The sequence below is a fragment of the Eurytemora carolleeae genome, unplaced genomic scaffold (genome assembly GCF_000591075.1).
Source record: "Eurytemora carolleeae unplaced genomic scaffold, Eaff_2.0 scaffold113, whole genome shotgun sequence".
In the NCBI taxonomy this organism is placed as follows: Eukaryota; Metazoa; Arthropoda; class Copepoda; order Calanoida; family Temoridae; genus Eurytemora; species Eurytemora carolleeae.
The window spans coordinates 63,283-75,567 of record NW_019396138.1 but is presented as its reverse complement, the minus strand read 5'-3'; the positions used below and the strand labels follow the sequence as shown (position 1 = coordinate 75,567).

Sequence of the window (12,285 nt, the reverse complement as noted above, 5' to 3'; positions counted from 1 at the left end):
CTAGTTATATAAATGATTCACAACAATATCCTGGTTTCCTCGCTTTCTGCAATTTTCTTGCTGATTTTTGCTGTAGAAGTGCATTAGTTAACCTCGACGATGATGTCATTTACATCTAAAAATTAAGTTATCTTTTTGAAGTTTTAAATTCATAGTCGCCATTTTGAATTATTTTCAGCACTATTGATGGTCCTTTAGTGATTTTTATAATTTTTGCCTTAAACATATTCTTTTAAAAAAGTAATCTGAACAATTAATTATCGACATTTTTTATTATTTAGTTTCTGAACTGAAGAGGTTTCTATCTCCGGGACAGGATGAAACGGTTTTATTCTCCGCTACCTCAGATATTCTCATAGTTAGAACAAACCAGGTTATATTTCATTAAAGGGACTAGACACATGCACTTATCATGGTTCAGTAAATATTGTAATTTTTAGTTTTTAAAACCAAAAACTATTTAAAGTGTCAACTATAAAAAATATTAAACTATTAAAAAGAAATTGTTTAGATTATAAAATAGTTTTGAATTATTGATTTAAATAAAAGAATTAGTTAAATTAAATAATGTTTGTTTGTTTTACTGTATCAAATATATTTATAATGATTTATAATATATACAAGTAAAATAGAATAAATAAAAGACAGTACAGACAGTACAGACAGTACAGACAGTACAGACAGTACAGACAGTACAGACAGTACAGGCAGTACAGACAGTACAGACAGTACAGACCGTACAATCCACATTTCTTGTTCAAGGGTATGAAGTAAACAGTTTTGTAATTGAAAATTTTAAAGTTTAAAACTGTGTAAATACCATACCTCATACTTTTAGTTATCTTCCGTTATATAGAATTTTAGCTGAATGGAGTACCCGTGTTGCCCAGGTTTAAAAAAACTTTGTACAAAAAAATTTAATTTTTTTCGCCTATGCCATTTCCCGGGGCATCCATTGGTTCCCTAAAACATTTGCAGCCAGCTGTTAGAACAGCAATAAAGAACTTATTTATAGATATTATATTGATATACAGGTTTTCCAGTTTGAAAACTGTTTGATTCTGATAATTACGTCCCATTGTATCTGCAGGAGAAATTCACAAGTTACTATTGTAGAGAATCCACATTGAAAATAATTAAATTTAAAAGAGATAAAAATGAATTTTTCTTTCATTCTTGATCAAACAGAGGTTTCAATAGTACCGTTGTAAATCGGACATGAGTAGAGTAAAGCTGAGAGTAATTTGAAAATACGACAACAATCTCTTTAAAGTCTTATTCTTTGTGTCTAACCCTGTAGTAACCTGTTTATATAATATATATGTATATTGCACTGGTATAAGAGTACTTCATATACTCTTCAAGTATAGATAAAGTATTCATGTATTGATTGATTGATTGATTGAGAACTAAATATTCCCCAGAATTTTCTTTACTCGCTAGAGACGCTGAAATATTATAAAAAATGAATACATAGTGATATAAAGTTTAAGGTGTCATCTCTTCGTCCATCAATTATAAATAATGAACACTTTCTTCGTCATTTTCTCCTCATCCCTTTTTCTTCGTCCCTTACTTTTCGTCCCTTTCTCCTCGTCCCTTAGTTTATATTATCCTGCCGAACTTTTGTACCTCCTTTCTTACATTTCTTCCTTTCTCAGTTTTTCTTATTCTCCCAATCTTACTCTCCCGTAAGCCTAGCTTCTCAGTACTCGAAGGGAGCTTCTTATTATTCCAGAATCTTTGAAAATATCATATATTTTTTTTAATATGTTTCTATTTCATCTAGATTTTACACAACATGATGTTATTTCAGGATTTCGGAAGAGAAAATATTTTTAACCTGAGTTTATGAAGTGTTAATTAAAATACTTTTTCATCAAATTCATTCTTTAATCAATACGAGTTGATAATGAGAAATTTTTAAATGATAAAGATTTTTTGATTAATGAATATAGATGGGACATCAAAACTCCGGGTACTCTACTAAACTTTACACTTTTGATAGATGGAAATAATTTAATGTATTTTTAGTTTGACAAATGTAACCTTTCATAACAAATTTTTTTGTGGCGCATTCCTGGTGTTCTATTTTGAGCATTCCACCATCTTTGATTTCCAAGTTATTGTTTTAGGTTGAAGCTAGGACACTGTCTAGTGCAGCTGGTGAGGAAACCCTGAAATGGATTTCTATCTCCGTATCAATTGTTATTATTCTCTTCGGAATTATCTTCTTTCTACTTCGGCTCAGGGAGGATAATCTTCAAGTTTACTCAACATCTAGATATTAATGAGACTGTCTTTGGGATTTTCAAGGTTGAATAGTTTTATTTATGACTAGCTGAAAGGCCCAGCGTTGCCCGTGGAAAAAAGAGAAAGTTTTTGAACTTTTTTTTTTAAATTACGAATTTTTTAAGTCTATAACACCCCTGGGCCACACATTAGTGCCTACAAAAAAAATCAGCCCAATCCGTCCAGTCGTTTGCAAGTCACAATAAAAAATAATCAATTATCAAAGAATTGAAAATGCCTGTTTCATACATTTTTGATTATAAGAAAAAATGTTTTAGGGTACCGTTGTAAATCTGAGACATGAAACTTTTTTTTTAAAAGGAAAGTGACATGAAATTACGACTGCAGTCCCTGTTCAACAACTGTCATTTTTTTTAGCAGATTTATACGTAATCAGAGTCCGGCAGTGCTCAGTTTCTAAATTTGGCTCAGTTACGTTTGCCAAAATACTTTTGCAATAAGTAACACTTGCCATAAATACAATTATAGTTAGAATTAACATCCATACATTTTTTATTGAACAACTACAATTATAACTTTTGTGACTACAATTAACAGATCTACATGAGGGCAGCTCATGAGCAGTGAGATTAAGTTACTTCTCTATTGGAAAACTATTGTATTGTCTTTGATTCTTCACCAAGCTCTTTTCATGAGAAAATTTAACGCCTTTATAGAAAAAATAATTAGTTGTAAATGTTAGCAAATTATGGCAAGTTTAACTTATGGCAAGTGTTACTTATGGCAAAAGTGTTTATGGCAAGTGTAATTATGGCAAATGTAATTATGGCAAATGTATTTATGGCAAAAGTATTATGGCAAATGTAACTGAGCTCTAAATTTAATTCTAAATTTTGTAAAATCTTTAACTTTAGGTTCATAAACATCAACATTATTTCGTAGAATTAAATCGAAAGGAACTGAGTTTTTGCCACAAACTCAAATATGCTTATCCCTATATCTTGGCAATCCAATGTCGTAGACCTTAGATATTCCAAACTATAAATTCTGTTAGATCAAATAATGTAAGTTTGAAATATCAAAGGGTTAAACCTACTGGTTGCAGAGATATAGAAATTAGAAAATTTGAGGTTGTGGCAAAAACTCACTTTCTTTGTGATATCCTGGATTATATTTTCATCTTATTTTTTGTATTTCTCTTCTATACGCTAAGTATGGAAGGTTTTGTTAAAAACCCAAATAGGTCCTAAGATTAGGATATTTAAATACCAAGAGGTCAAACTTTTAATAACAAAAAAACAGTTTATTTACAGAAGCAATAATACGTCTTGGCATTAATGTGACTGTAAGGATAATTTCAAGTGACCCTCCATGCAAAGATGGCAATACCCGATGGTAAACCATGTCTGATCAAGTATGAATTAGATATCAATGTTTGTAATTTTGAAAACTGATTATTTTTAATTGCGGTTCCTCTATAAAAGCGACTTGTGCATTTCTATTGCAGGAACACATGTGGGAATTGCCAGAATTAAAAAAGCCTAATAAAATGAAGATATCATCCACATTATTGATCAGATAACGGTTTCAAAAAGTACTGTTGTGAATCTAATATGGCCATCTTTCCATTGACAGTCATTTAATATTACACTTACAGTCCCTTTAAAATAAAATAAAAAAATGTTGAATATGTGATTAAGTTGTATAAATCTAAAACTCTAAATCTAAGGTGCTATTTGATGATAAAGAAAAAAAACATTAACATAAAAATATGGATTCCCTTTAATCCCATCAGACTGTATATTAACAACCCACTGTCTGAAACTATTTTGTGGTGCATTAATATAATATATAAGAATATTCTTCCAGATATCTCTGTATACCCTGTAAACTCTGTATACAAAGGTTGTAAAATTAGGTTGCTGACTCTAGATGCGCTCCAATGTACGGAAATGTCGTCTCCTTACCATAGATAGATAAAATAAGTATATGACGTCACGCTCACCTCTATAATCAGTGACGTCATATGAGGATTTTTATCTATCTATGCTTAAGAGACGACATTTTCCGTACATTGGAGCATATCGAGAGTAAGCAACCTTATTTTATATACCACTAGTATATCTAATATCTATATACCCCTGTATACCACTATACACACTAGTACGTGTATCTATTTTGACAGCTCAGACCAATCTCCAGACAACCAGGATGGATAGCATAGTCTAGAATACAAGAAGTTATTCAAGGAATAATAATTAGATTATACAAGTAAACCAGTACTTTATTTGTCGGTTTGATGTCCCCTTTAAACTTAAAAACCCCGGTCCGATTCTAATCTTTTAATCTTGTCTCTAAGTGGGTTCTGCCAGAGAAATATAATATTCTGAACTAAGATTAAATTAAACTTGTTGAAAATAAAACCTCAAATTTTACAAATTATAAATCTCATTTTTGAATCCCAGGATGCCTGAATATTTATTCCCAGTTTAAACCTTTACTTTCATCTGTTTTAATCATTTTCCTTTTGCGCTAAAAGTTTTACCTCTTTCAACTAATTAATTATATTCTCCTAGTATAATACCACGTATTCTTAAGAGTTCTATTCAAGTTAAATGATACTCTAAAGTATAAACTAAACAAACTTCTTACAAATAAAACAAACTCATTAAATTAATAAGCGAAACTGTCTTCAAGGATTAGTCCAGACATTTTTCTAAATGTGTACTGTTGTAAGTGGGAAAATGTAAACAAAAGTTATTTAATTTCTATTAAAGAACCTTTAAGATAATAGGATAAATGTACCAAATTAATTGTACTCAGGGGGAGCTGCAGTACACTTTATTGTAAACAAAGCTATGTGAGTTCCTTGTATAGTTCTTGGTTGCAGTGCATATTTAAATATGGGATTCTTGTCATACCTTCCTTGGTCTGTCTCTTATCTGGTCTTCACTCTATATATTCTTTACTCTGTGTTGAATGTTTCAATTTTTATAAACTCCTGGGATATATTCCTTGGTCTGTCTCTTATCTGTTCTTCACTCTATATATATTCTCTACTCTGTGTTGAATGTTTCAATCTATATATAAATTTAGCTTTTCTGTTTGTCTGTTTGTATCCAATAAACGTCAAAACGGCTGAACCGATCAGGCCCAAATTTTGTGTGGGACCTCACGTGGTCCCAGGGAAGGTTTATGAATGATCAAAATTTCAAATATTTGTCTCCATCAAAATTCGATTTTCATTAAATTTTTGAAAATTTTGAAAATCCACGAATTTTTTTGTTAAAATCCGCGAACTTTTTTTGTTTTGTTTTACGATGTACAGAAAGAGAACATGTTCACAATTGAAATAGAAGATGGGCGCGAGCCTAGTTTTTTATAAACTCCTGGGATATATTCTTTGGTCTGTCTCTTATTCGGCCTCGCTATATATATATATTCTTCACTCTGTGGTTCTATGAATATGGGATTCCTGTGATTTATTCCTTGGTCTTTCTCTTATCTGGTCTCACTCTATATATATTCTCTACTCTGTGGTTCCAGTGCATATTTCATTTTTAACTCCTGGGATATATTCTTTGGTCTGTTTCTTATCCTGCCTTCACTCTATATATATTCTCTACTCTGTGGTTTCATTGAATATTTAATTTTTTTAACTCCCGGGATATATTCTTTGGTCTTTTTTCTTATCCAGAAGCGTAAACAGGGGGGGGGCTATGGAGGCTCAGCCCCCCTGGATCATTTTAATTTATGGTTTCCAGGGAGTTTTCAGGCCCCAACGAGTGTTATTGGGGGGCCATGGAATAACTACAAAGTTTAAGCCCCCCCCTGGAAAATTCCTGTGTACGCCCCTTCAGTCTTACATATATATATCAAAGACACAGTTATTACAATAAGTTTTTTTACTAAGCTTTCTTTAAATTTATAAAACGAATACCTAATAAGATCTGTAGGGGTTGTTGAGGAGCATAGAGTGTATTAAACATTTTTATATTATTTTCTTATATTTTAACTTTTCAATATTCTTTCTTTATATTTTAACTTTTCTATATTTTTTCTTAATATTTTAGCTTTTCTATATTCTTTCTTTCAATTTTAACTTTTCTTTATTCTTTCTTTATATTTAAGCTTTTCTATATTTTTTCTTAATATTTTAACTCTTCTATATTCTTTCTTTAAATTTTAACTTTTCTATATTCTTTCTTTAAATTTTAACTCTTCTATACTCTTTCTTTAAATTTAACTTTTCTATATTCTTTCTTTAAATTTTAACTTTTCTATATTCTTTCTTTATATTTTAACTTTTCTATATTCTTTCTTTATAAAATAAAATAAGAATAAGAGCTTTGAATTATGTAAACTATGTAAAAAGATCAGGAGAAGCACAAAAAGAGATTTGGATGTATGTAAACAAGTTTGTGCAAGTGATCAGGCTAGGTTAGTTGTGTTTTGTTAATATTTCTCACAGAAACTGCAGTAAACTTTTTTTGTGAAAAAAGGTTTGGAGGTTCCTGTTGTACCTTAATTGGTTATGTTTATATTCCTGTTAAAAACTTGAGTACTTGTAAACAAAGTTATATAAGGGGTTCCATGCAGATTTGTTGTAATTCTATTCTTTTCTTTGTGAACCAGAACCTAGTTTGGCAGCTTCGTCCTGTAATCTATACTCATCTCTCACTCTGGGAATAGTTCTTGCTTTCACCTTGCTTTCACCTTTATTTTTATTTCAAGGATCAGTTCCCAGCTTAAGGTTCAGTTTTTAGCTCCAGGTACAGATTTCATAAATTGGGTTAGGTTTTAGCTCCAGGTACAGATTTCATAAATTGGGTTAGGTTTTAGCTCCAGGTACGGATTTCATAAATTGGGTTTGGTTTTAGCTCCAGATACAGATTTCGTCATTAGGTTCAGTTTTCAGCTCCAGGTATAGATTTCATCACTAAGTTTAGTTTTCAGCTCTATGTACAGATTTCATCATTAGGTTTTGTCTTCAGTTCCAGGTCTAGATATCAGCACTAGCTTTAGTTAACTGCTCCAGGCCAAGTTCTGAGCTCTAAATCTAGTTTTCTAGTTTTTTGCTTTGATCTAGATCTGAGTACCAAGTCTATAGTTTTCTACCCAGGTCTAGATCTCAGCACCTTGTTTAATAACGTCCTACATAGCAAACTCTAATTATTTGGTTTCTTCTTTTTATATTTTGTTATATCTTGGTAATTCCTTAGATGTGAGAATTGACGGGAAAACAACTCCGGAATTAATTCGAGATCAATATTCCCGGAGCAGACATACTTGAGATTTTAATCCTATTTCATTCACAGATTAAACCAGATTTTTATATTAAAATTCCTCCCTCGTACATTTCCACCCTCACTCAACACCTTCTAAACCTTTCCTTCATCCTTAAACCTTCAACATCTCCTTTAGCACCTTTCCTTTGTTCTCAACACTTTCCTATTACCCCTCCCTTAACACTTTCCTATCCTTTCCTTTATCTTCAACACTTTCCTAAACCATTCCTGCATCCTCAACATTTTCCTAAATCTTTTATTTATCCACAACACTTTCATAAACTATTCCCCCATCCCTCAACACTTTAATAAACCTTTCCTTTATCCACAACACTTTCCTAAACATTCCCCTTCCCTCAACATTTTCTAAACCTGTATCCACAACACTTTTCTAAACTATTCTTCCCTTCCTCAACACTTTCCTAAAACATTCCTCCTTCACTCAATGTATTCAAGACCATTCCTCCCCCCTCAACACTTCCTAAATCTTTATTTGAATCCTTAACTCTTTCTTAAGCCATTTCTTCTTCCTCCCTTAACGCTTTCTAAACCATTTCTTTCTCCCTCAACACTTTTTAAACCTTTCCTTTATCCTCAACATATTCCTGAACCAATACCACTTTCTCTTATCACTTTCTAAACCTTTATCATCAACACTTTCTTCCCTCTACGCTTTCCTAAACCATTCCCCCATATACCCTTTCATAAACCATTCCCCCTTCCCTCGACCCTTTCCTAAACCGTTCCCCCTTCCCTCGACCCTTTCCTAAACCATTCCCCCTTCCCTCAATCCTTCCTAAACATTTTCTATATCCTGAACACTTTCCTAAACCGTTCATCCTTCCCTCGACCCTTTCTCAACCTTTCATATATCCTGAACACTTTCTTAAACCATTTCACCTTCCCTCAATACTTTCCTAAACCATCCCTCCTCTCTAAACACTATCCTAAACCAATACTCCCTTTACTTAACATTTCCTGTATTGTCGTTTAGCCCCTCCTATACCTTCCCTCCATACTCAGCAACACTTCCCAAACCACAAAATCCCTCTCATCATCACCTCAACGCTAAATTCAATTCTGCAATTGCAATTTCGGAATGGAATGGAAATTTACCAAATTACGGGAATAGAATATTAGAAAATGAAAGTAGTTCAATAATAGTCAAATTGAGTCTTTGTCACAAACTCGTATTTTCTAATCCCTATAACTTTGTAACCTGATGGTTTAAACCTATAATATTTAACTCTTAGATTATATGATCTAAAGGTTATCATTGTTTAAAATATCTAAGGTCTACGACTTTCGGTTGCAAAGATTTCTGGATTAGAAAATCCGAGTGTGTGGCATTTGATATTTGATATTTGATTTGATATTTTTCATTTTGGGAATATCTTTTTTGGAATTTTGGATTTGGAGTACGACTGGGTCCTAACATCTATATATAGAGAGTTGTAATCTCTGTTTGTTTGTCTGTTTGTTTGCCCTATCATAACTCAGGAACCCCTGGACCGATTTTCCTCAAATTTTGATTGGGAATTTGGAACCCACGGGAATGTCCTTAGCTTGATTTTTAAGATTCTAAGTTGAGTATGAGCGAATATTTAGTTTCCCGGTAAAATCGTCCGAGTGCGGGTAAACGGCGTTAGTAACTTTTAGTCACATTGGCAGAGCTGGGTTCTCAAGCTAGTTTTTAATTAAAGTTTCTTCATAGAGCCATGATAAGGTTCCCTGTAAAGTGTCTTGAAAACCTTGGTTGGGTTTCTCTGAGAGCTTTGTTGGGGTTCTTTGGAGAGCTTGGTTTGGTTTCTCTGGAGAGCTTGGTTTGGTTTCTCTAGAGAGCTTGGTTGGGTTTCTCTGGAGAACTTGGTTGGGTTTCTCTGGAGAGCTTGGTTGGGGTTCTTTGGAGAGCTTGGTTGGGTTTCTCTGGAGAGTTTGGTTTGGTTCCTCTGGAGAGCTTGGTTTGGTTTCTCTAGAGAGCTTGGTTGGGGTTCTCTGGAGAGCTTGGTTTGGTTTCTCTGGAGAGTTTGGTTTGGTTTCTCTGGAGAGCTTGGTTTGGTTTCTCTGGAGAGCTTGGTTTGGTTTCTCTAGAGAGCTTGGTTGGGGTTCTCTGGAGAGCTTGGTTTGGTTTCTCTGGAGAGCTTGGTTTGGTTTCTCTGGAGAGCTTGGTTGGGTTTCTCTGGAGAGCTTGGTTGGTTTTCTCTGGAGAGCTTGGTTTAGTTTTTGGCATTGATTGACAAACTTGTCTCTATCTGTATAGTGTATATATACTCAATATAAACTAAATTCAATTAAACTAATCTGGTTACTGACCTGAAATCTGATTCGGGTGATTGATAAACCCAACACCTTCAACTTTGAAATACAGTTGTTTGAAAAATAAAACATTTTTGGTATTATTTTATTCATTTTGTGTCTTTTTATAACATTCAATAATTTTTAGCTATTTTCAGAAACTGTAGGGGAAAAAATATAAAAATCACCAAATCAATTAATCCTTAAAAACTTGCTTTATTAGTCTCTGCTTCTGTTTTAGTTTTTATTTTCCTAGAATGTATGGTTTTACATTAAATAAAAACTCATTTAGGGTACTAGCACAAAAAGTATACCACGGGTGTCAAGTAAACCCGGTGCTGATCCATTTTCACTGATTCCAAATCTAAATTAAAGTTTTTTCTCCGTCCTTAACCTTATTCTCCGTATCAGACGAGGAGAGGGAGAATATGAGGTTACGGTTTCAATTAACTCCGGAACCATTGAATCCCAGTCCTCTCTCTCTCTACCCAGGTTAGTAAAGGGAAATAAACATGCAAAACTTCAATCAATTATTCCTTCTCATTCATTTTAAACCAATTTGTTCCCTAGTGAGTTTATTAATGATAAATATTGCAGAAGTTTGAAGAACGACGAGGATGTTTACAAACAAACCAAACCAAACCCTTCCAGTAAACTTCAAACCACAGGTTTATATAATATATAATGAAGAATAAAAAAATTGAATAAACTGGAAAATGATGATATCTCTATGGAAGGACGTGTCCGGTACGAAAATGATGTAGTTATTCCTGAATCTTCTTTCTCAAAATTGATTATTTTAAAAGTGACTTTCGGTTATAATTGCTGAAGAAACTAAAGAGTACATTGTTTTAATTAAATACTTTTCAATCTGGAAAAACAACGATATCTTCCACATAATTGATTAGATAAAGGAATAAAGGGTGCAGAGTTGTGAATCGGACACATCCCTCTATATATAAAGGGTGATTTTAAATTACAATAATAGTACCTTTTATCAAGGATTAATAATAAAAAAGTTAGTTTTCAATAAAATTAACTTTATTAGAATATTTGATCTTAGTTTTCTATTCGTCTCCTTCTCTAATTAATTCATGTTTATGTTCACAGGAGGTTCAATTAATAGATCTGATGAATCCCGACAAACCTACCGGAGGCTTGAATGTCTGGATCTAGCTCCGCTAGAACTTAAAAGAGAAATGAGAAGTGTTCCGGAGCAGAACCGGAGCCAAGTTGAACCCGACCCTGAAAGTAATTGTATAAAGGTGAAACCTTTCATGCGCTGCTCAAACCATTGTTTGGAAGAACTGAAAGGATTAACTAGAGAAGATATCATCTCCAGGTCTGTGCTCCAGACTAATCTCCAGACTGAGAATAGAACCGGGATGAGAATATGTAATGTGAATATGGAGAGAGGACTTGAGGGAAGTAGTGTTCATTCGAGTGTAGACAGAGTCGGAGAGGAGGGGAGAAAGACAATAGGGGTTTACGACAAAAACATTGTTGATTTGGGTTCCTACATAGAGCAGGACGGAGTAAAAGAAGTCCTTGATCCATCAGAATACTTTATTCCCTCCAAGTGTTCAGGATTAGTATATTCTCCAAGTGATGAGTCGAGTGAACTGAACGAACTATTAAAGAAGGTTGAAGAAACAATGAAACCTTACTCCGGGTGTGTACTAGTCACAGAGCAGGAGAAATTCTTTCCAAAGATTGAAACCAAAGATTCTGTGAACAGTGTATCCAGACTTTTGACATTTCAGACCTTTAAGAGGGAAGATAGAAAACGTGAGAAAACTTCTCTGCCTGATATTCTCCAACCCTACTATGGCAGAAATGTTAAGTGTTGAATCTCTGCATTTTTATCCTTTTCATGTAAAATATTCATAAGATGGTGTTACTTAGGAAAACAAAATCCTTTCAATTTCTTCTTCAACGTTTTAGAAATTTTGTTGGATAAAATGTATCATAAACTAAAAAACCTCGATTAATAAAGGAACTGTGCTCGAAAATTAAGTGAAACTCTTTATCCTGTTTAAAAATAAACAACTGGCGCAAATTTCTTTAAAAAGCTTGTGGATTTCTTCATTACCCTCGAGCACGAAAATGTGATTTATTTAATTTCAGTACATTTTAGAATATATAGCGATTGACTGTAAAACATTATTATCAAGTTACTAAGCTTAAGTCTAATTGTATTTCCACCCGAAATGTTGAACCTCGAAAATGACTGGAAAATATGAAGAAAAAAAACTTAAGAAAATTTTCAAATCGTTGTCGCCATAATTACTACCAAATAGATTATCAAGTACAATAGGTGGCAACAGAGAAATTAACAAATTATACACGACGTCACAAGTGTCAAATATAACAAGGAAAGCGAAATTTTCTCACATTAGTTGAGATGTTTTCCAAGATTAGATAAAGAAGTGTAAAAACAGAAACTAAA

The 12,285-nt window shown here is 33.0% G+C and overlaps 1 protein-coding gene across 1 annotated transcript; it reads left to right on the top strand.

The window, feature by feature from the left end:
• The first annotated feature begins 256 nt into the window (after positions 1-256).
• LOC111696048 (uncharacterized) lies at positions 257-12,145 on the top strand. Its single transcript, XM_023465571.1, has 5 exons — positions 257-373; positions 2,136-2,251; positions 10,248-10,328; positions 10,434-10,504; positions 10,947-12,145. The coding sequence occupies exon 5, from the start codon at positions 11,036-11,038 to the stop codon at positions 11,684-11,686; it is 651 nt and encodes a 216-aa protein (XP_023321339.1). The 5' UTR covers positions 257-373; positions 2,136-2,251; positions 10,248-10,328; positions 10,434-10,504; positions 10,947-11,035; the 3' UTR covers positions 11,687-12,145.
• Positions 12,146-12,285: the final 140 nt, after the last annotated feature.

What these genes read in the sequence shown, in the direction of transcription:
- LOC111696048 (XM_023465571.1), top strand. Translation starts at nt 11,036, where the DNA reads ATGAGAAGTGTTCCGGAGCAGAACCGGAGCCAAGTTGAACCCGACCCT.